The sequence below is a fragment of the Budorcas taxicolor genome, chromosome 11 (genome assembly GCF_023091745.1).
Source record: "Budorcas taxicolor isolate Tak-1 chromosome 11, Takin1.1, whole genome shotgun sequence".
NCBI lineage: Eukaryota > Metazoa > Chordata > Mammalia > Artiodactyla > Bovidae > Budorcas > Budorcas taxicolor.
In genome coordinates this window covers 56,376,388-56,401,603 of record NC_068920.1, presented here as the reverse complement: position 1 = coordinate 56,401,603, position 25,216 = coordinate 56,376,388, and the positions used below count along the sequence as shown (strand labels likewise).

Genomic DNA, 25,216 nt, shown 5'->3' with positions numbered 1-25,216 from the left:
TGACTACGACATTCTCAAGCTATGACGTCTACTTAAAAAGCAAGCAGGGAAGACAGAACTGACAGTTTAAGAAAGAAGTAACACAAACTGGGGTTTCCAATGTGGACTGAAAAGACTATATAATAATAATAAAACAAGTCATACTATTTAACACTAAATTATCTAGTTGCAGAGAAAGACCAAAGTTCTAGCTATGATTTTTTTTTTTGTCTTAAAGAAAAATTTGTATCTATAGAAAATTTTAAGTTTGGTAAATAATTACTACTCAAAATTTTTAGGGATGACATTTCTGGTCAAATAACATGAAGTATATTCACAAAGACTGTATGACAAGCCCCTTCTTAGTCTTCTAGTTATATAATATTTTTTATTATTCATCATGGGGCTTCAACATTTAAAAATTAAATATGTAATACCAACTGTAGGACATTGATATTTTAATGAATAACTAACATGAAGATACTTCCATATGAAATAAAAATTTTAAAGGGTTAAGGAAGATTACGCCTGAGTAGAATTTCAACATTATTTTCTAAAGAATACTATGTTTACACAAATATATATATATATATATAAAAGGACTAATATTAAAAGTATGCCTAATTCTATGCAAATACTTTTACATCATTCCCTTTAAACAGTAAATAATACAAGTCATATGAAAGTCAAAGTAGGTAAAAAGAATGGAAAAAGTTTCTTTTTACTACTTTCAAAGAAATTAGGTTAGTTTTCTTTTTCATTCCAGCAATGTACAGCTCTAATTAAAGCAGGACTATACATCTGAGTGAAAACCACCAAGAACATTGGTGATAAAATTTTTCATCTGTTTGCACAATCAGTTTCCATTACTCTCTTCCAATAATCATAAAAAGACCTCAAAGATTATATATATTGGTGCCACATGAGAAGTAAAATTTACAGAAAAAATGAGCTATGATAGCTTTATTTATATTCATTTTCACTCTTAAAAAAATAAACTAGAATCATCTGTACAGTACAAATAAAATTAAAGAACCAATTCTATTTGGGAAACATATAAACAATAGTCAAGGGCTTCTTTATTTCTTTTTTTAAAATCCTTTTAACCTAAGTATATGAATTCAAGGTTACCTGGGAAACATGATACCAATATTAGAATATATGATTTGTATTTGCATTAATATATTCTGTTCCTCTATACATTTTTGCAAATGGCACAAAAACACAAAGCAATATCAGAGTTTGAACATACAAAAGCAAAAACTGTGTGTTTTCAAATACATTTGTACTAGTAGATTTGTGGTCTCCTTTAGGAAACAAACTCAAGAATTCATCATCCTGAGTCTCTTCAAGGCCACTTGATGTTGTGTGGTAATACCTTTAGTTACATTTCCTCAAGACTTCTTCTAATAGCTTCTTCTAATTCCACATCTGCATTAAAAAAGAGAATTTTAACATTTAGGGCAGAAAACTGATAAAAATGCACTTAATGTAAGTCTCATCAACTACATCTGTATTTTCAGGAAGAAAAGCAAATACAACTTGGAGAAACTGAAGATAACTTGGCAGTTTCATCATAAAACTTGACTATTTTGAAATATGAGATATGATCTGGATACGATCTTAAACTGAATTATAATATATCTGAGCTAAATATGATAAGAAACTTATTAGTTACTTCCATTTAGGGACATAGAAAGACAACAAACTTCTAGAATGACTGACAGGTAATCACCAGACGTAACAGGGGAAAAAAAGAGTATCTATTTCCAAAAAGATCTGAGTTAATACACATAAAACTTACCAGTGGAAAAAGAAAGGCAAAATCACAAAATGGCAAAACCTCAAAAGCTATTAAAATTTTAGTTTTAACTTTTCTAGTATCTAAGACAGAGAGTCAAATTCAAGGCTATTTAATATCCTCTGAGAAGCATTTATTATATATACATATGTACTCACTGAACAAATTTATTGAATGCCTACTGTATATCAGGCACAAAATACAACAGTGAACAAGACAGACATTCTTGGGTTCACTGGTCTTTTTCTCTATTTCCTGAGAATGATGCTAAAAACTCAAGAGGGTAATTAGGTGTCAGTTTCTTGGCCTCCACTAGCTTCTCACACCAGATTTATCTAATCCTGTCCAGTCCACGGTCTCCCGCAGTCTACTGAGTTCACAAGCACAATAATTCCTCTAATATGCAGCCACCTCTTCCTATAAGCTGGGGCACTAGTGTTACATCGTTAGGAGTTTAGAACACTACAAGCTACTCTACACTGTGTTAAAGCTAGATTCTAGCTCAGTGCATTGCCCTAAGATGAATTCAAAGGGATGAAGAAATGTACAGAAAAGCCAAGCTGCTCTTAGCAAGCAAAGAAGAAAAGGGTGACAAGGTTTGTTTTTATGAAAACTTATTACCAAGTTTTAGTAATTAAGAATGTGGTACCAGTGCAAGAGGGCTTCCCTGGTGACTGAGCAGTAAAGAATCCAACTGCCAATGCAGGGGATGCGGGTTCGATCCCTGGGTCGGGAAGATCCCCTTAAGAAGGAAATGGCAACCCGCTCCAGCATTCTTGCCTGGGAAATCTCAGTCCATTGGGTCGGGTACCAATGAGTTGGACACGACTTAGTGACTCAACTACAACAAACCAGTCCAAGAACTGGTGAACAGACCAAAGTGGCAGCGCAGACAGCTCTATGAAAACCTGACCGATGACACAGGCAGCCTTGCAGAATGGTGGGGCAAGGTGGGGTTTTAAATACATGATGGAGGGACAACTGGTAGGCCATATGGAAAAAAAATAAATTTACCCCTACCTTATGGAATATACAAAAAATACATTTCAGATTTACTGTGTATTTACTGCATAAGAGCAGAGGTGAAACAAAACAACAAAAGACATGGGAATATGCGCAGCACCTTAGTGCAGGGAAAGACATTAAACAGAATTCAAAAAACACTGTGAAAAAGAATGGTACTTCGGAATGCATTAAAATTACTTGAATCCATCAAAAGTGAGAGTGTAAAAAGACAAGACATAAAGAGAAAATATTTGCAATACCCAGATCTCATACCTAGAAAGATTTTCAACCCAGAAAAATCAGTAAAAAGATGGTCAAAACTGTCAAGAAATCTACAAAGGCACTGGCAAAAGATGTCAAAAGGTCAAATAAACATTAATCATCAGAAAAATGTAAATTCAAACCACAAAAAAATGCCTATCACTAGGTAAAATTAAAAAGACCAATAATTCAATGATTGATTAGTGAAAATGCAGATCAATAGGAGCTCACATTCACTACTGGAATGAAAAAAACAATGGAACCACTTTTGTAAAAAACCTTGCCATAATCTACTAGAGCTGAATGTCAGCAAGTCTCCACCTCAGTATATATTCTGAGAAATGTGGGAATTATTTCCAACAGCCAACCAAATGTCTGTAAGTGATACATGAATTATGTGTAAAATTATCATACAGGTACTGGAAATGAACAAACCAAAGCTACATGCTAACAATCAGATGAATCTGTAAAACAATGTTAACTAAAGGCATTCGGACCCAAATTATCAGTAATATAGACCATGACTCTGCTGTTCAATACGATGCACACTGACTATATGTGGCTATTTGTGTTCTGAATAACTGAAATTAAGTGAGGGGGATGCTTCTAGGGAACTGACCACTGTGGGCTGAATTGTGGCCCCCTCAATATATGTTCTTACCCTGGTATGTGTCAATGTGACCTCATTTGGAAACAGGGTCTTTGTGGGTGTGACCAAGTTGAGGTCACTAGGGTGAGCCCTAATTCGGTATGACTGACGTCCTTACTGGAAGAAAATGCCACGTGAAAATGGACACACAGGTAGAAGATGGCCTCGTGATGATGGACACAGAGACAGACAGATACGTCTACAAGCCAAGGAATGCCTACTGTTGGGTAAGGGAGTTAGAGAAGGCAAGGTTCAAAAAGACCCAGACCGGCACTTTACAGGAACAGATCACCTTTAATGAGGCGAGAAGGGGGAGCAGTCAGATGAGTGAGCTGCTGCACTAACCCAAGAAAAGAGTAAGTATACACTGGCATGTATGTGGAAACCTACCATTTTAAGGGGGCCTGTTCTTCTCCAGGGTTGTTCGGAGTAGTTCTCTCTTAAACAGCTGGGGCAAGGAATTCTGGAGACTGGGCAGAGGCTGCACCGGCTGGGAGCTGGGAGTAATCAACCTAACGTCCATTTTTCCTTCTGGTGATAGAGTACTCTGTTTTGCATAGAATGGTGGGACCTGGAGGGGAGTTTTAACTCCAGGCTACCTTGAGCCATGCAACTTTCCTTCACCTACAGTTGACATTAACAACCAGAATCTGGGAGCGGGACCACGGCCCTACCAACAGCTTGACCTTGGATGGGTGAACTCAACAACTGTGAGACAATTTCTATTGTTGTGTTTTTGTTTTTTTTTAACTTTACAATATTGTATTGGTTTTGCCATACATCAACATGAATCTGCCACGGGTGTACACGTGTTTTGTTTTAAGCCACCTAGTTTGTAGTACTTAGGTGAGCAGCCCCAGGAAATCAATCCACTGGTAATGCTCTTTTTTAATCTGAAAGATGGTCACCTGTTTTGTGAGATGTTTTGTACAATTTCTGTGTGTATTATATACACATATACACACAGAGAGAACCAAAAATCTGGAGGACCAGCATATAAGTTGGGGAAAAGGATCAGAGTTGAAGTGTTCCAGAGTCCTTTTATTGTTTCATGGAGGCAGACAATATGTACATACACTTTAGTCTTTAAGTTACATATAAAAAATGTGATAAAATGCCAAGGTAACCACAGAAAGAACAGAAACAAATACACAGCATACACACCAACTTGAAAAAACAAAAAGAGGAAGCTAAGAGTGAAATAGCAGAAATAAACACAAAAACAATATCTACAGTGAACTTACGGGAATTAAACTTGCCAGCTAAAATGGATAAAAACGAAAGCAACTAAATGGTTCCACTTCCAGTAACAATAGAGTAGCTTATATTGGGGAGAAGGCAATGGCACCCCACTCCAGTACTCTTGCCTGGAAAATCCCATGGACGGAGGAGCCTGGTTGGCTGCCATCTATGGGGTCGCTAAGAGTGGGACACGACTGAGCGACTTCACTTTCACTTTTCACTTTCATGCACTGGAGAGGAAATGGCAACCCACTCCAGTGTTCTTGCCTGGAGAATCCCAGGGATGGGGGAGCCTGGTGGGCTGCCGTCTATGGGGTTGCACAGAGTCGGACACGACTGAAGCGACTTAGCAGCAGCAGCAGCTTATACTGGATTAGTTCTCTCCTAGATAACAATTATAAACTATTTTAAGGCACTAAGGAACAACAAAAATCAGGCAGAAACAGGACAGAAGTTAATTATTGAAATAAATGAATTACACAGGGCTAAATATGCAGCTTTACACTTTGTTTCTCATTTGCCTACATCCCTGTGAAACTAGATGCAAACTGAGTCAGATAGATAACAGAGGGTGCGAAGGGGAGCTGGCGGCAGGAGGGTAGGAACAGCAGAAAGAGATCCCAGCAGAAATGAGAAAGCAACAGAAAAGGATCCTCCGAATCTACAAATCCTTGGCTGACTTCTGAACTCTGCATACACGAGAGAGGAACCAAGATTCTCGGTGAGCAACAGCAGTCAGAAAGCTAAAAGAAGCAAGTGACTGCTGCTTGTGGCGGAGAGAGAGTTTGGTGTCCGAGTCCAGCAAGTTAACTACCTACAAGAAAAAAAGAAATTCCTCAGAGGAAGTTAACAGAATTCTGAGAATCTATAATTTACATCACAAACATCCAGCATGCATCAAAAATCATGTGACTTGCAAAGAAAGAAGAAATGAGACGCGCAGTCAAGAGGAAGAGCAGTCAAAAGAAACTGCCCTGCAAGATAATCAAGCTATTGGGATTAGCAGAAAAGAGATTTCAAGAAAAGTTAAAACTATTCAAGGACATAAGGTTGAGTGGATAAAAAATCTCAACAGAGAAATAAAAACTATTAAAAAGAAAACTAAGCAGAAACTCTGCAACACATGAGAAAATACATGTTTGAAACTGAAAATTTACTAAGTCAGCTTAACACTGGAGGTGGCAGAAGGCTGAACAATAAACTTGAAGACTGGATAATAGAAGTGATCAAATATGAAGAAAAGAGAGAAAAAATACTGGAAGAAAATGACAAACCTGTGGATAAATCTAAACCATCTAACATGCATAACTGGAGTTCCAAAAGAAAAGCAGACACAAAGTGGGACAAAAAATTGTGAAGAAATAATTGGGGGAAACTTATAAACTTAGAAATAACAGGAAGCTAAGAAAACTCCAATCAGGATACAAAGACAGCTACATCTAGGGACATTATCAAAAACTGCTAAGATTCAAGGACAAAGAGGAAATATTAATAGCAGTAAGAGGGAAAAAATGACATATCTGCATATAGGGGAGCAATAATAGAAATTATGGTCATTTGTTATGACAAACAGAGGAGGCCGGCCACAAGACAAGAAAACGGAGTTCGAGCTCTAAAGTGCTGAAGAAAAAAACACTAGTTAACCAGAATTCTAAAGCCAGAGAAAATATACTTCAAAATTAAAGGGAAAATAAAGATACTTTCATAAATGAAACAGAATATTCAACACTAGCAAAACTGCATTACATTAATATAAAATAGGACAGGAAATTCTTTAAGCTGAAGAAAAAGGACATCAGATAGAAACTGTAATCTACTGGAAAGAATGAAAGGTCATTTGAAATGGTAACTATGTGGATAAATATTAAAAACTCTATATTTCTTCTTTTCTTTCTTCAAAACTCAAAGCAATGTTTAGAGCAAAAAGTAATATTTTCTTATAGTGTTTATAACAAAAGCAAAAAAATATATATTGTAACCTTTAGAGCAACCATAAAAAACTGGACAGATTGTCAGAGTAAATCAAAAAGTAAGATCAAACTGAGAGACGTAGTTTCAAATTTAGAATCAAATTTAGAGACGTAGTTTCAAAATAAAGATATAAATAGACTGAAAGTAAAAGGATGGAAAAATATACACTGTGTAAATATTAAGCATAAGAAAGCTTGAGTAGCTATATTAATATCAGACCAAAAAAATTTTATGATAAAAGATATTACCAGAGATAAAGAACAGTTCATAGTATCATAACGCTAAACAGATCAGTTCATTAGGAAGACACATCAGAAATGCGTATGCAACTAAAAACAGAACTGCAAAACACAAAATACAAAATGACAGAACTAAAGAGAAAAAATAAATCTACAATCCTTGATGAAGAAGCTCACTGTTACTACTGTGGTAACTGATAGGTTAACTAGACAAAAAAAAAATCACTGAGGATGAAGATCTGGTATTATCAACCACCTTGACCTAACGGACATTGATAAAGTCCTTTACTCAAAAAACACAGAAATAATTCTTTTCAGGTGCATACAGAATATTCATCAAGATAGACCACAGGTTGAGCCATGTAAGTCTCAATAAAAAGTTTTAAGTTTTACAGAGTATATTCTCTTATCACAACAAAATTATATTAGAAATAATAAGATGTTCAAATATTAATATTTGTAAATTCAACAATATATCTAAAGAGTCAATAGATCAAAGGAGACAATATAAGGAAAATTAGAAAATATTTCAAACTGATAGCAAAAACATGAAAATTTGTGGAATACAGTCAGTTCAGTTACTCAGTCGTATCCAACTCTTTGTGACCCCATGGACTGCAGCACGCCAGGCTTCCCTGTCCACCACCAACTCCTGGAGCTTACTCAAACTCATGTCCATCAAGTTGGTGATGCCATGCAACCATCTCATCCTCTGTTGTCCCCTGCTCCTCCTGCCTTCAATCTTTCCCAGCGTCAGGGTCTTTTCCAGTGAGTCAGTTCTTCACATCAGGTGGCCAAAGTATTGGAGCTTCAGCTTCACCATCAGTCCTTCCAATGAATATTCAGGACTGATTTCCTTTAGGATGGACTGGTTGGATCTCCTTGCAGTCCAACAGACTCTCAAGAGTCTTCTCCAACACCGCAGTTCAAAAGCATCTATTCTGTTGACACTCAGCTTTCTTTATAGTCCAACTCTCACATCCATCCATGACTACTGGAAAAACCATAGCTTTGACTAAATGGACATTTGTTGGCAAAGTAATGTCTCTGCTTTTTAATATGCTGTCTAGGTTGTGGAACACAGTAAAAAGTAGAAAGTTGACAAACTACAGTCTGTGGGCCAAATCCAGTCCACGAGTAACTTTTGTAAATTTCACTGTATACTTCACACTCCTTTGTTTATGTATTGAGAATGGCTGCTTTCATGCTATAATAGCAGAGTTGAATAACTAACAGAGACCACAGGAAGTACAAAGCCTAAAATATTTACTATCTAATATTTTACAGAAAAAGCTTAAAGCTTGCTTATCCTGGCTTAGAGGGAAATAAACATCTTTAAATGTTTACATTTAAAAAACAAGAAAAACAATCCAATCAACAGTCTAAGTGTCACATTAAAAAGCTATAAAAGATGACAAAATTTAAGCTCAAAGTAGAAGGAAGGAAATAATAAAGAGCAGAAATCAATGAAATGGAGAGCAGACCAAAAGGAGAGGAATTAACTAAAAACAGTTCACTCTTTGAAATGACCAAATAAACGGATAAACTTCAAGTCAGTGAAGAGGAAAACAAAAATTACCAATATTAGGGGAAAAATGAGATGATATCATCAGTGATCCTAAAGAAATAAAAAATATATAATAAAGGAATACTACTATGAACAACTTTACACTGGTACATTTGACAATCAAGGTAAAATGGACAAATTTCTTGCAAAACATTATTCTCCAAAACTGACATGAAGAAAAAGAATAGGTCCTAGAGTGAATATGCAACAAATTAGTGGAACAGGTAGCTCCAAACACCCGTCATTCCACATAAAACACTGAAATACATGCCTAAACTGTTGGGCAGAAACAACTTTCTCAAAAGTTTGGAAAATCCTCAAAGGGTCACAGCAACGAAGCAAACACTGAATCAAGACAAAGATCACACAAACACCAGTACGGGGACTGCCCTGGTGGTGAAGTGGATAGGAATCTACCTGCCAATGCAGGGGACACGGTTCCATCCCTGATCTAGGAAGATTCCACCCGCCTCAGAGCAACTAAGCCCACGCATCACAACCACTGGGCCTGTACTCCACAGCAAGAGAAGCCAGCGCAACGAGAAGCCCGTACACAGCAATGAAGAGCAGGCCCTGCTCACTGCAACTCGAAAAAGCCCACACAAAAGCAACAGAGACCCAGTGCAGCCAAAAATAAATAAAATAATTTAAAAAAAAAAACACAACAGGAAAGCCTAGTGGTATCTTCACATGCCCTTTCCCCACCACGTCCCTATCCCTCCCTGCAGCAGCCCATACTCCTAGTGTGGGACCCTCGTCCCTGGCTCCAGGCAGAGCAGAGCAAAGTCACAACTTACTGCTTTTGCTCTATCCTGTATCTGAAGGCATCATCTATTTTACCAAGCTCAGGCCCCACACGGAGCAGAAAAGCAGTCTGCATGGCTCAGAAACACTGTGAGGCAGACAAAAAGCCCATGGCCTGGGATAAAAGATGACGGGTGAGACATACAATAGAACATCTGATATCTGGGAGGAAAAGCCATGAAGAGAATTTCCCTGGGAAATTAGGGCATTCAAAAGCGCCTCTGTGTCCTGGAGAGTTCAGAAACCAGGCACATAGCCAGTACAGGATGCATGCTCAGCAAATGCCTGAGAAGACACTGAGCCTTCACCACTGGCTGGTCTGCAGGCTCAGTGCACGCGTGTGTGCTAAGTCACTTCAGCTATGTTGGACTCTTTGGCCCGCCAGACTCCTCCATCCATAGGATTTCCCAGGCAAGAATGCTGGAGGGAGTTGCCATTTCCTCCACTAGGGGATCTTCCCGACCTGGGCATGGAACCTGAGCCTCCTGTGGCTCCTGCAGTGCAGACAGATTCTTTACCACTGTGCCACCAGGCTCAGTGCACAGCTGGCTACATGCTGAAGGTGCTAACACACAGCTGAAGCTCAGGAGAGACTGCTGTTTGCTCCTGGTATTCAAGGAAATCTCTGTCAAAACAACAGTTGAAAACAAGCTAAAGGAACAGAGACTTCAATGACCAAACATAACAAGGAATACAGTTTTTGCAAAAATAATCTGGAACTAAGCACATGGACAACTACAGCCTTTGACAATCACAAACAGCACACCAGAGAATCTGATTTCCAAAGTACTACATTATAATATTTGCACATTCAATTTTCATCAAAAACACAAATAATACAAAGAAACAGTAAAGTATACAAAGTGAAAAAAATTGAATTAAACTGTCCCTTGAGGACACTTAGATATTGAATTTACTGAACAAAGACTTTAAACCAACTGTCTTATGTTCTAAGACCTAGAGTAAACCATGAGCAAAACAGTAAAGGAAATTAGGAAAACAATGTATGAATAAAATGAGAATATCATAAAGAGGTGGATATTATGAAAGGCCACCAAATAGAAATTCTGGAGCTGAAAAGTACAACTAAAATGAAAAAATTTGTTACAGGAGTTTAACAAAATTAAGCAGACAGAAAAAAGAATCAACAGATTTTTAAATGTTCCAAATTTGATAAAAGATATGAATCTACACATCCAAGAAGCCCAGCAAACTCCAAACAGGAGAAACTCAAAGAGATTCATGTTGAAGACATGTTACAGTTACACTGTCAAAAGCCAAAGTCAACAGAAGCAGCAAGAGAAAAGCAACTCATCATGTGTAAGCCGTTTTTAATAAGATGAGCAGCTTGTTTCTCATAAAAATCATGGAGGCCAGAAGACAGTGAGAGAACATATTTAAAACGCTGTAAGAGAAAACAAACAGAAATCTGTCAAGTAAGAATTCTATATCTAGAAAGAATGGAGAAGTAATCAAGACCTTCCCAGACAAAAACTAAAGGAATCTGTTACTAGCAAATCTGCCCTCCAAGAGATGCTAAGGGAATCCTTCAGGTTGAAATGAGAAGAAATTTAGACAGTGATTCAAAGCTACATGAAGAAATAGAGAACACTGACAGCAAATATATCCTCGTTTCTCTGCTATGGCTAAGTCTGTATTTCCCTTATTCTCTTTCCTCTCTGCCTTTATTTCACTCTCTTTGAAAGAGAGGTAATATGACTAAGAAGGAACTCAGCAACAGGAGTTAGAAGGCCTATACTAAATCATGCTCCACTCATTTGGAGGCTATGAATCTGAAAGCAAATTACTAAATGTTTGGAAAACTAAGTTTTTATGAAAAATAGGGGAAATATTCTAACTCTTATAGGTTGTTAAAATTAACAGCAATTTTAAATGTTAGGTTTGTTTCATACACAACTCAAGTGAAAACTGAACACAGCAGTCTCTTCTTTCTCTATTCTTTAAACTGGCCACAGAGGGCTTCCCTGGTGGCTCAGGCGGTAAAGCGTCTGTCTACAATGCGGGAGACCTGGGTTTGAGCCCTGGGTCGGGAAGATCCCCTGGAGAAGGAAATGGCAGCCCAATCCAGTACTGTTGCCTGGAAAACCCCATGGACTGAGGAGCCTGGTAGGCGACAGTCCATGGGATCACAAAGAGTCAGACACGACTGACCACACTTTCACTTTCACAGAGTTATACTGTTTGACTGTTTATGTTATAGTTTTACTATTTGTTATAATTGTATGACAACTGCTATTAGTTGAAGGAACTCTTAGGCAAACTGCTGACACTTACAGAAAGATGGTTTTACATTAGCAGCAACCCACATAATGCTGTCTTACTTCTTTTCCAGGGATTTGGGTCAGAATATCTCTATTGAACGTGTATACTTCAGAGCAGATCTTAGGTGCAGGTAAACAGTGAATAATGATAATAATCACCATTATGGGGAATTCCCTGGTTCCATGCTTTCACTACTAAAGGTGCGGGTTTGATCCCTGTTTGGGGAACTAAGATTCCAACAAGCAGCAGCAACCTATACACGTACTGCTTACCATGTGCCAGGCTACTCCAGTAAGGCAGGTATACTAGAATTTCTGTTTTTAAAACTGAGGAAGCTGACACACAGTGAAGTTAAGGGACTTGGACAATATCATATCCTCATAGAGAGCAAAGCTGAGACTAACCAGGATCTTTATAATGGGCTTGGGGAAAGACTCTTGATAGGTCTACAGAAAATAACAAAGATTGAGATAATCACAGTGGGGGGAAAGGAGGGAGGCGGCCACAAAAGAAACTGTCTTTTCCCAGGGCAAAAAGTCACAAGCAAACTGACCCTGCTTTTTACCACCGATTTGTCAGGCTTTTAAAATGCTGTTTTGAGAAGAGAAGGAATGAGAAGAGATCTGAGAAGTTTTAAACTCTGAGTTTTGCTATGAGGTTTGGACCAGAACATCACTTTGCTTCCATGGTGCAGGGTCAACTCAATCACCCAATCAATATTCTCCAGCCAAATGGTTTCTGTCTTAATTTCCTTTATCCAGTTATAGGGAGCTGGGTCCTAGCAGCCCTAACTTGTTTGTTAGAAGTTTATTTATTCAACAATCATTTAGTGCTTAAACCCTGTGCTAGGTGTTATTGAAATAAAGATAAATAAAACATGATCCTACTCCTTGACTGGCTCACAGTCTGGTGGACATGAGAAATACAAACACAAAAATGTTTAAACCCAGAGAATGTCTAGAGATGGGAGCGGTTAGCTTTCTCTAAAGATGGAAGATCTAAGAGGCAGCGATCATACAAAACTGTCTACAATGTGGCAATTCAACCTAAGAGGATATTTGAGCTGGTTCTTGCTGGGTGAAAAGGAAGGAAAAGGAAGGCATTGGCGGCAAGTACAGAGGAGGCCATGGCTCAGTAACTTACAAGTGGACACTGTGTGCTTCTCATATTCATTTTACATAAAGCAGGAAATGAAAACACACATGACACCACTTTGATTTTTCTTGGAATTAGAGCATTATATCTCTGCTTCATAGGACAATTAATTAAAAGTTTAAAGTATCTTTACTTGAATCCACTAATGTAATACTTTTTCCAAACTAAGAAGTGATAAAAATGTAAAAACTATCAAATCTCCCAGCCATAAAATGTATAACATAGATACAAAATGCTAGAAATTCTGATACATATTCAGTGATACAGATCTCAGATTTCCTGGGTTAGCTAGGAGCCCACAGGACTGTGGATGTTTCTCAAGTGTGGTTATTTAAAAGCTATAATTTTGTTTGGCATTTTCCATGGGATTAGTCATGGGTAGTAAGTGAAGACTGCGAAGTCTGAAGTACTTACGTGCTCAGTGGTATTTCTCTTTTCGTGGACTTCATCAACAACTTAGCTGGCAGTTTCTGTTTAAAACTCACAAATGTTCTTGCATCTGTTTAACCTGCCATTACGTGGCTGCTTAGCACCGAGCCAGACCTCGCAAGACCATGTTGGGAAAACAAGCTGGTCAGAAAACTTGCTTCCAATTAAGTCACTGACTTACTGCCAATTTTGTTTAACTAATGAATTTTGAATATGAGAAAGATCAGTCTTCTCTGAATAGAATTTGCACTGAATAGAACCAACTCCTCTGCCAGACTCAATTCCCTGCCCCAAACGGCACAAAGCGTGCTCCCAGTCAGGTCCACTGTACTCTAGAGCAGCGCCAGCACACAGAAGCGCAGCAGCAGGCCGTTCTGTGCGCCTGTTTTGCCACGTCTCCTTCCCTAAGTATGCATTTCCACTCTCAAATCTCCACCAACAAACACCACGTTGGAACGTATACTGAGACTCCTACTGTGGCAATTCCCTGGGCGTCCAGTGGCTAAGACTCCACACTTCCACTGCAGAGGGCATGGGTTCTATCCCTGGTGGAGGAACTAAGATCCCACATGCTGTGTGGCATGGCCAAAAAATTTAAAAAAAAAAAAAAAGACTCCTACTATTGTTCCTGAATGTCAAAGATGCCAATGTGAGAGTTTCAACTTTCAGTAAGCTTATGTTCCAAAATCCTGTTGTTTCATTTCCTGCCCAGGATTATTAAAAAGCACAATTTGTTATGGAAAAACCACAGTAAAAGCTGGGACTTACATCACAACCAAACAGTGGCAGTTGGTAAATGATTTGATGTGAAGTAATATAAAAAGTTCTCTTAAACCTATGAAGGGAAACATAACTAATTTATAGAAAAAAATCTTGTAATATCCAGATATAAGTGCTTGCTTTCGTAGTTCCACTGCATAACTTTTAATATTTTTAATTTAATACTATTTAAATAAAAATTAGGAAACCAAAATCCCTTCTTAGCCCCAGGACAGCAACCTTTATCTGCAAAGGGTCAAAAAATAATTATTCTAGGTTTGGCTGCGGGATGGGGCAGGATCTATACCATCTGTGTCACAACTACTGTTCTTGCGGTGAGAAAGCAACAGCACAGCCCACACTTACACAAGAGTGCGGATGGGCTCCGGCAAAACCGCACTCATCCTGGCCCCTAAATCACCTTACACAAGGAAACGCAAACTATCCTTTAAATGAAAGAACAGCTTTAAAACACAGAACAAAACACAGTGGGAGGAGGGGGATGAAGAAAGGGAGGAAGAAGTTAAAAAACATAGAATCAAGTAGGTGAAGGGTTAACTCCATTAGGTTACCTTCTGCGGATCTGAATTCTTCTCCCACTGAAGCACTTTTTATACCCAGGTTATCATCACTGTCACATTCTGTAAGGAAGAATCAATAAACGCAAATGTACTTCTGAAAAAGTTACTGTGCCATTAATTTACTAAAATGGTATGACTTTGAACGACTCCTCCCATACCCAAGCTTACTAATTACAATCCATTAGTATTACACATCTTTCCCTAGTTTTTTAAAAGAATGATTACCAAATACTACTACTTAAATCAAGAAAAAATAAAAATGAATGAAACAGGTAATTCACTTTTAGCTCTATATTCAAAAGATTATTTGAAAAGGTTTTCTTGTATGTTCAGGAAACAAGTTCCAGTATTTTTTTAAAAACTGTAAATTTTAAAAAGCTAATTTATTTGGACCCAGCAAATAAACTCCAAGTTTCATTTGCATTAAATCATCTTTAAAAGATTTTTTAGAGGTGACAGAAAAAATTCTCCTTTAGTTTGAAAATCATAAGCATTTATCTCAGTTGATATCTTATATGCTTACTAATGAGAGACCTAAGGCTTTAAAATAATGAATGACATGACTGTCAAAAGCCACTTAAAACTTGAACATGGTACCATCAGGGACCTGGCTTTCACTTTCACTACATTTAAATCAATTTCTATCAGAGTGACTGAATCAGGGTTTAAATAACTGAATACAAATCATATGGACGTATATATGAAAATATGTAAAATCCTAAAATATACATTTAAAATTAATCAATTTACCATAGTCTACAAATAGAAACCACTGTATAACTCTTATATTCCTTTAGTGCAAAAATTTATTATGTCATCTTTTGCTATTCCAGCAAAAACAATGTTTTTTTCTACAATATGTTATATACACTTACTACTTCAAATATTTCAAGCTATGTCTTAGTGAAATAAAACATTATATTTACAATTTGAAGAACAGAAAAATTAATTCTTCAAATATTAGGAACAAAGAAAATGCCCAAGCTTTCTGTTATTATAATTCAAAGTCAAGGCCAGTCAAAAGCAGCGTGTTGTAACTGGTCTAAATAACCCATCACTGCAGTGAAGGCCTATGTAGTCCTGAGGGCTATGAGTTTGACACTAGGTTGTAAACATTTTTAAAGTTTTCTTTTGCCTCAATCAGCACCACCCACAGAACAGAGAAAATCATGAATCATTTTTTCTGTCTTCGGTGCCTTGCATAGAATTAACTGCATCATACGGAAAGAGGCAGACAGACGCCCAGAACCCGGTGCAACAGCTATTTCACATAATGCCTATTCAACCGTGCACGCCACCGCTTCAGTCACCTACACTGTCACAGCAGGGGTCAACTCATGTGCTCAGTTTTTAAGATGGCTTTAGAAACCTATGTAACTGGTACCAACCTCCATCCAATTCATTTCAAAATGAAGACACAAACCAAAAAAATACAACAAAGTCCCAGGGTCATAAACCAGATGGCCACAGACAGTGTTCAGATTCAACAAAAACCATCTTGAAACATACTATGTTTTAAAGAGACTTTACTAAAGTCTTTAAACAGTAAACAGACTTAAAGTCTGTTTTCAATTTAAATTCAGTAATTATAACAGCCTATACTCTAGTTCACCCTTGTATTACTGAAGAAAAATATTCTAGGAAAGTTCAAACTTTATATAAAATTCAAAGAAAGATGTTTAATTACTGAAGAACTATAAACACCTGAATACACAAACTGTTTTTAAAGAGAAAATCTTACATAAAGCAAATCAGTACTCTTGAACCAACCTATAAGATAATGTCAAGTTCTTTACACAAACAGATCTTTAAGAGCTTATATAAAAACAAGTAGCAGTTATTTTATCTTACAAAGAGCGTGACAACCAGGAGCAACATCACACAGTGCAAATAAAAATGCTGCTGACATGGTTCCTTTAACTCAGGCCGCCCTCACAAATGGTGACTGCATTCTACAGTCGAAAGAAAGAAAACAGGGCTTCCTAGTTTACTTACAAAAGATCCTAGGGAACTTACAATGACAAGTTGGCTATATTTGACAAACAATCAGCTTACTTTTTAAAGGACCAGAATGAACAATCAAATCTTTTTATCCTCTACAAAAAGAAAAAGCATCTTCCTGTCACTATTTTAAGCACTCATAGTTGGTATCTACACACACTCTGCGAAGTCACTAGACTGCAGCAGAGTGCCTCTCATCTTCCTTCTTCAAGGGCGTGGTAAGAGCCAACAACGCGCACTAGATCCTCTAACATAAAGTCGCGGCTTTGCATCAGTGAAAACCTCAGTCTTCGCAGATGATGGCTGCCTGGCCCCACGCAGCTATTTCAACGTTTCTGGGCCTCTGTTCCGTCATGTACAAAAGGGGGCGACCTAACATATCCCACCTCACAGTGATGCAAGGAGGATTAAATAATACATGGAAGAAGTTCTTTGAATGTTATAAACATCTTCAACACTACAAATACAAAAAACACCTAGCACGGCAGCTGGCACACAGTAGGTCCTCAGTAGCAAGATTAGTTCCCTTTTTCTTCTTTAAAACAACACTGAAGTGACAAGTGATGTCTGCATCTCTGAGATATGAGGCTTGAGTTAGAATGAACACATATTCGTGAATAAAATGTGAAAGGTTTAAAAAAAGAAAAAGCCTACCAGGCTCCCCTGACCAGGATCTCTAGAAAGCATCCATGTATCTTGGTAAACTTTTAAAAAGTGAAAGTCAGTACAATATAAAAGAAGGATAAGGGGGCCATGGGTGTCAACTCAGGACAGGTCAGTATCGTTACATGTCTCCACAGGGATATACATATACTGCAATCAAAGTGCTGCTGCTGCAGCCCTGATGCACAGGAGACTGAGTCTACAGGGGAGAAACCATGACACATTCAAACCTTAATCTTAACTTTAAGGCTCATCCTGCTACAGAGAGTAACCGATTTATCCCAAACAGTACCCACAGTAACATTTAGCACCTGTGAGAGCGTGCGGGGTACACGCCGACGTTTGTGCATCGAGAGATGCTTCTCAGTTCTCATGCGTATTAAATACCATTTCTTAACAAAAACTATTATTATTCTTAAGGCCATTTGTTAGGAAAGGTGAACAAATAAAGTTACTCACAAAAATCACTGGTCTTTTTGATAGTTATAAAGTTTACTACTAGGCCTTTCACAGTCTTCCATGAAGGGGAAAAAAAAAAAAACTGTCTTAAATCAAACAATCTGAATATACTATGATTCAGGATAACAGTTTGAAATTTCAGAGTTATAAAAGCATCTTTGAATTCAGACCTAAATGAAATATGTAACTTAAAGGCTATATACTTCTTTGGCCACTTAATTTTAATAATTTTCACTACTTTTAAAATGCATTGGCTATAGCACATGAAAACATGCTCATTTGGAAAATGGAAATGAAGACCCAAATAAGATACCACTGTGTACCCATTAGGATGGTTATTATCAAAAACAAAAATCAGAAAATAACAATTGTTGGCAAGGATGTAGAGAAACTGAAGCCTTCATGACCTATCGGTGGGAATGTAAAATATTATAGTCCATGTGGAAAACAGTATGGAGGTTTCTCAAAAAATTAGAAATAGAGTTACCATGTTACCTAGCAATCACACTTCTGGGCATATACTCACAGAAACTGATCGGAGGGTCTGGAAGAGATGCCTGCCCCCACGCTTACAGCAACATGACTCACAACAGCTAAAGCATGAACACGCACCAAGTGTCTACCAACGGGTAAATGGATAGCAAAAGGGGGCACAGACATACAATGGAGCACTACTCAGCCTTATAAAGGACCCTTTGACACAGGCTATAACATGAGTAAAACCTGAGAAAACGTTTTTCTCAGTGAAATAATAAGCCAGTCACAAAATAGAAAGGCTGCATGATTTCACTTACAGGACACACTCAGGGTAGTCCCATTCATAGACAGGAGACAGGATGCTGGCTCCCCATGGGCTGGGGGAAGGACAGTGGGGAGTTTCTGTTTATTGGGCGTGGGGTTTCAGTTGTCAAGATGAAAGGAGTTCTGGGGATGGATGGTGGTGATGGCCACACAACAAAGTGAATGCAGTTAACACCACACAACAGGTTTCCCAGGTGGTTCAGTGGTAAAAAATCTGCCTTCAATGCAGATCTGGGTTCGATCCCTGGGATGGGACGATCCCGTGGAGAAGGAAATGGAAACTCATTCTATTTGCTTGAAAAATCCCATGAACAGAGGAGCCTGGCAGGCTACAGTCCATGGGGTCACAAAGAGTCGGACGTGACTGAGTGACTTCATACAAACACACCACGCAACTGGACATTTCAGAATGGTTAGCATGGTAAATCTTATGTGTGAAAGTGTTAGTTGCTCAGTCATGTCCAACTCTGAAACCCCACAGACTGTAGCCCCCCAGGCTCCTCTGTCCATGGAATTCTCCAGCAAGAATACTAGAGTGGGTAACCATTCCCTTCTCCAGGGTATCTTCCCAACCCAGGGATCGAACCTGGGTTTCCTACATTGCAGGTGGGTTCTTTACCATCTGAGTCATCAGGGAAGCCCAAGAGCATGTATATTTTAGTACAATTAAAAAAAATAAAACAATGGAGAGAAAATCTAAAAACATATATAGTGGCTGGGAATCATGTTTCCTTTCTATGGTAGTAATAATTAATAATACCTGCTATTTACTGAGCACCTTTCTCGGCTTCCCTGATAGCTCAGCTGATAAAGAATCCACCTGCAATGCAGGAGACTCTGGTTCGACTTCTGGGTTGGGAAGATCTGCTCGAGAAGGGATAGGCTACCCGCTCCAGTATTCTTGGGCTTCCCTTGTGGCTCAGCTGGTAAAGAATCTGCCTGCAATGCAGGAGACCTGGGTTCGATCCCTGGGTTGGGAAGATCTGCTGGGACGGGAAAGGCTACCCACTCCAGTATTCTTGCCTCGAGAATTCAATGGACTATACAGCCCAGAGGGGTGCAAAGAGTTGGACTCTAGACACTATACATGTCACTAATTCTTACAGACTTATAGATATGAAAGTGAGACTCACAAAAAGTTGAATATCTTTGCCTGAAATCACACTACTAGGAAGCAGCTACCTTAGCATTTGAACAAATGCCCATGCCCTTCTTTATACACTGCATTGCCTCTGTTTATCACAAAAATTCAAAATAAAGTACACATGTGCCCCCAAAGAGCAGTAAGTTCAAATGAGCACTGACTATGAATAAATGATTTTAAAAATACGTAGAGTATAAGAAATATTCATAAAAGAACTTCAGTATATAACAATAACCTACACCTTACCTCTAACCCTAACATACCCATTTATATGCAGCTTTCACTCCAAATAAAGTTGAAAAAAAGGCAAAATCGTAACAGCTCTCAATACCAAAGCAACGCTCCCAAGAGGAGCAGGAGGAAGACAAGGGGGTTGGCCTGGGTGGCAAAGGTAAAAATTAAATATTTTATGAAATATTACATAGATGTTTTTAAGGATCGGGGAAGGGATGATAAAAGAATGGAAGAAAAAGTGGTTAAAAAAAGTTACGGACACAGGGAATTCCACTCAATACTCAGTAATGCCCTATATGGGAAAAGAATCTAAAAAAGAGGGTTTACAGGTATATGCATAACTGACTCACTTGGCTGTACACCTGAAAACACAACATTGTAAATCAACTATACTCCAATAAAAATTTTAATTAAAATTTTTTAAAAAAGAAAGAAAAGGAAAATAAAGGCCACAAACAGAAAAAGCAAGTGAATGAAAACAAAAACTACAGAATAGGAAGATAACATTCAGTACTACAATATGACATAAATAAGCAAAAGAGAGTTGACTTTCCTTTAAAGAGCACGAGTGTGCCAGCAGCTCAATGGTTCCTAACTTTGAATTTATCCATTGCAATGAGTGACCAGAGCAAAGTTCTTCAGAACAAATCTTCAATCAAAATGCGGCTCTACATATATGAAATGAAGAAATTAGCAAGGAGGAGGGCATACTTGGGAAATGTAAAGGCAAATAATAAACATTCCAAGAAGTAGTCAGTTTCTCACTGAAGTCATTCATCAATATCTTTAAACTCTTTTCATGGCTGCAACTTATTAGGATATTTAAAAACTATTCCTTTATTCTCTCCTACCCACATTTACTTTAGAAATTAAAAAAAACAAAAACAAAACCATCTGGGTCCCTAGAATTATACCCTTTCCTAAATATTGGTTAGTTAAACTGGCCACCAGCATGCCCATTCACTGAACAATTTCAGAAAGGCAGAGAGAGTGCAGGACAGGGGCTCCTAGTCCTTCAAGGTAATAAAAATCACTCAGGGCTTCGTTCTGTCACTGTCAACCTCCTAAATGCTTTTTTTTGGGGGGGGGGGGGTATTGCCATATTTACTGCTTTCTGGTTTCTCCTATAAGCACTTTGCTTTCTGAAAAACTGAAGATAAATTTAGAATTTCCAAAACAAAATGAAGATCCAGATTCTGAGCTTTACAAGACTCTAATAGCATATTTCAAACCATTAAATATACGAATATAAATTTCATCCTTTAGACGAAAAAGGGCTCCAGAAAATCACGAATTCATTCTCCTTCTAATACACTCAAAATGAAAGCAGATAAGGAATGGAACACAACAAGCATGAGCGCGGGGCAGCTTAGTAAGCAGGCGCAGGGCGAGAGTGGGCAGCAGTTTATTGGCTTCTCTCAGCAGTGAAGTCTCCTCCTTTTGGGCGGTTTGGCCCGAGGCTGCAGCTGCATACCTTTGGTGGTGTCAGATATGCTATTTAACAAGGCACACATCATATCTCCCTCTAAGTGGTGAGGGTTGAGTATATGTGCTGGCCTCTGAGTCTTCTTAAACTGATTCTCTAGCTCCAGAAAACCTTGATCTCCTGAGAGGATGGTGAAAGGAATCTGCTTGGGCAGCTGTTCATCTAGACGGCCAGCCTAAGTTGGAACAAATGGCACACGTCAAATCAGCATCTGTGCTTCCAATCAAGTTACAGCTGTTTCAGAATGAACACCTACCTAGAAAGGTGTATTTCGCATGTCCCCTTGCTCCCATTAAAGTATGATATAAAGATCTCATTCATAAATAAAATATATTAATACCATATTTTAAAAATGTAAAGTGCTGTCAATTTTAAGATAAACTGTTTAATGTGCCACTAAGAGAGAAAGAAAAAAAGAGGAGGCCCCCATATAAAGGCGAAACAGTAGTAACAGGGCTAAAGTAAGCAAAGTCACAGTAAAGCAAGCAAGCTCAACCTTAAAACTGGCTAGATGGAAAAAGAAATTATCTTGTGGTTTAAAATATAAGCAGCAATCAACAAGTCTACAGAGTAAATTCATGTTATCAGTGTGACACAAAGCTTAAGCAGAAAATTTAATTTAAACTGGGTCTCAAGTGGGTCATTTCTCCAGGCAACTAGCTGAGACAGAAGCAAATGCAGATTTCACCTGGGCCAACAGTGACTGTCACAGGGCCTGCTCATTTCAGAGATGTTAAATGTGGAAGCGCCTCAGGCGTCAGAGAGTGACACCACCTGATCATTTATTCTACAAACAGTTAAGGTCCTACTACGCACAGCCGAGGGCTGGCTGGACCTGGGGGTGAAGCAGTAAGCGCGTGCTACACGTTCCTGCTCCCAACGGTCTCAAGTAGAACTTGATGCAAAAGGTTTTATGCAAAAGACCCAGCACTAGAAAGGAACCTACAGTGTCATTACGATGTAAGTGGGAAGATTAGTCAAATGGGTCCTAGAGTCACAGGAGATTCTGAATAAAGCAATGACTCACATGCATACATATGGCAAAGTCGGCAGCATCTTTTCTCTTGCTGCAGCGAGGATGCAGGAAGAAGCAGCCGATGCGGTTCAGGTAGTTGTAGACCTTACAGTGGGCCGGGGGCTTCCAGTTGGTGTTTCCCCCTGTCGTGTTTAGAACAATAAACAACACTGTTGTTTACAACAGGCATAAACGAGGAGTCAAACAAAAGAAGCCAGAACAGAAGAACAGACGTAACTGAAAACTCCATAAGGAAGAACAAATACTAGGAAAAAAATATTTCTAGAAAAAAAGTACCAGAGTAGAAGGCAGAATAGACAGTTCCAGCACAGGGTGCTGCTGAAACCACAGGAAAGTAGACAACTGCTCCAAACCTGACTAGTAAGCAGAAGACTCACAGGGACGTTCAGCAGAACCACAGTAATGTGTGTGAAATTCTTTGGTGTTGTTCTACATGAATGTATGCATTAGTGGATTTTTTACAAGTATGTTAAGGCTGCTCGCTGAATTAAAAGAGTGGTCATTCAGGAAAGCTGGACTTACTAAAAGCCTTATCCAGGTCAGTGGGTTTCTATCTTAAATCCTAATCCTCTTCTTTGTATACGGTTTCCTATCAAATGTGGCAAATGCACCGTATTTCATTGTACTGTGCTTTAATACTATTTTTTTTTTTATTACAAATTGAAGGTCCGTGGCAACTTTGCCTTGACTGGGCTTATCAATGTCATTTATCCAACAGCATTTGCTAACTTGCTGTCACATTTCAATATTCATGATATTTCACACTTTTCTATCATTATTATATTGTTATGGTGATCACTGATGTTACCACTGTAATTGCTTGGGTGCACCACAAACCATGCCCATACAAGACAGCAAACTTAACTAATAAATGTTCTGTACATTCTGATCGCTCCGCCAACTTGCCCTTTACTGCCTTTCTGCCCTTCTGGGCACCCTACACCTTGAGACACAATATTGAAGGTAGGCCAATTAATAACCCCACAATGGCCTCTAAGTGTTCTAGTGAAATGAAGAGTCTCAATTTCTCAAATTAAACCAAAAGCTAGCAATGATTAAGCTCAGTGAGAAAGGAATGTCCAAAGACTAGACAGGCTTAAAGGCAGGCCTGTAGCTAGATGACCATCATATGATGACCATTATATCTACTACTGTGGGCAAGAATCCCTCAGAAGAAATGGAGTAGCCATCATAGCCAACGAAAGAGTCCGAAATGCAGTACTTGGATGCAATTTCAAAAATGAAAGAATGATCTCTGTTTCCAAGGCAAACCATTCAATATCACAGTAATTAAAGTCTATGCCCCGACCAGTAATGCTGAAGAAGCTGAACGGTTCTATGAAGACCTACAAGACATTCTAGAACTAACACCCAAAACACATGTCCTCTTCATTATAGGGGACTGGAATACAAAAGTAGGAAGTCAAGAAACACCTGGCGTAACATGCAAATTTGGCCTTGGGAGTACAGAATGAAGCAGGGCAAAGGCTAAGAGAGTTGCCAAGAGAACACACCGGTCATAGCAAAAACCCTCTCCCAACAACACAAGAGAAGACTCTACACATGGACATCACCAGATGGTCAATACCGAAATCAGATTGATTATACTCTTTGCAGCCACAGATAGAACGGGAGCTGACTGTGGCTCAGATCATGAACACCTTATTGCCAAATTCAGACTTAAATGGAAGAAAGTAGGGGAAACCATTAGACCATTCAGGTATGACCTAAATCAAATCCCTTATGATTATACAGTAGAGTGACAAATAGATTCAGGGGATTAGATATGATAGTCAGAGTGCCTGAAGAACTATGGATGGTGATTCGTGACATTGTACAGGAGGCAGGGATCAAGATCATCCCCAAGGAAAAGAAATGCAAAAAGGCAAAAGGGTTGTTGGAGGAGGCCTTACAAATAGCCGTGAATAGAAGAGAAGCAAAAAGCAAAGGAGAAAAGGAAAGCTATAACCATTTGAACACAGAGTTCCAAAGAACAGCTAGAAGAGATAAGACAGCCTTCCTCAGTGATCCATGCAAAGAAATAGAGGAAAACAATAGAATGGGCAAGTTGGGAGATGTCTTCAAGAAAATCAGAGAAACCAAGGGAACATTTCATGCAAAGATGAGCTCAATAAAGGACAGAAACGGTATGTACCTAACAGAAGCAGAAGATATTAAGAAGAGGTGGCAAGAATACACAGAAGAACTATACAAAAAAGATCTCCACGACCCAGATAATCACGATGGTGTGATCACTCACCTAGAGCCAGACATCCTGGAATGTGAAGTCAAGTGGGCCTTAGGAAGCATCACTACGAACAAAACTAGTGGAGGTGATGGAATTCCCACTGAGCTATTTCAAATCCTAAAAGATGATGCTGTGAAAGTGCTGCACTCAATATGCCAGCAAACTTGGAAAATTCAGCAGTGGCCACAGGACTAGAAAAGGTCAGTTTTTATTCCAATCCCAAAGAAAGGCAATGCCAAAGAATGCTCAAACTACCGCACAATTGCACTCATCTCACATGCCCAAAATTCTCCAAGTCAGGCTTTAACAGTACATGAACCGTGAACTTCCAGATGTTCAAGCTGGATTTAGAAAAGTATAGGAACCAGCGATCAAACTGCCAACATCCGCTGGATCACTGAAAAGCCAAGAGAGTTCCA

The 25,216-nt window shown here is 38.6% G+C and overlaps 1 protein-coding gene across 2 annotated transcripts in view; it reads right to left on the bottom strand.

Moving 5' to 3' along the window:
- Positions 1–1,119: 1,119 nt before the first annotated feature.
- ZNF451 (zinc finger protein 451) overlaps positions 1,120–25,216 on the bottom strand; it is a 95,867-nt gene continuing 71,770 nt past the window's right edge. Inside the window, exons 12-15 of one of the 2 annotated variants that reach the window (XM_052648749.1) lie at positions 22,541–22,671; positions 21,502–21,688; positions 14,717–14,785; positions 1,120–1,410 (exon numbers count right to left, since the gene is read on the bottom strand). In XM_052648749.1, coding sequence (XP_052504709.1) covers positions 1,364–1,410; positions 14,717–14,785; positions 21,502–21,688; positions 22,541–22,671 — 434 coding nt within the window. In that variant the 3' untranslated portion in view covers positions 1,120–1,363. Of the gene's footprint in view, positions 1,411–4,817; positions 5,752–14,716; positions 14,786–21,501; positions 21,689–22,540; positions 22,672–25,216 lie in introns of those variants that run through there. The other variant, XM_052648751.1, reaches the window with a different exon arrangement.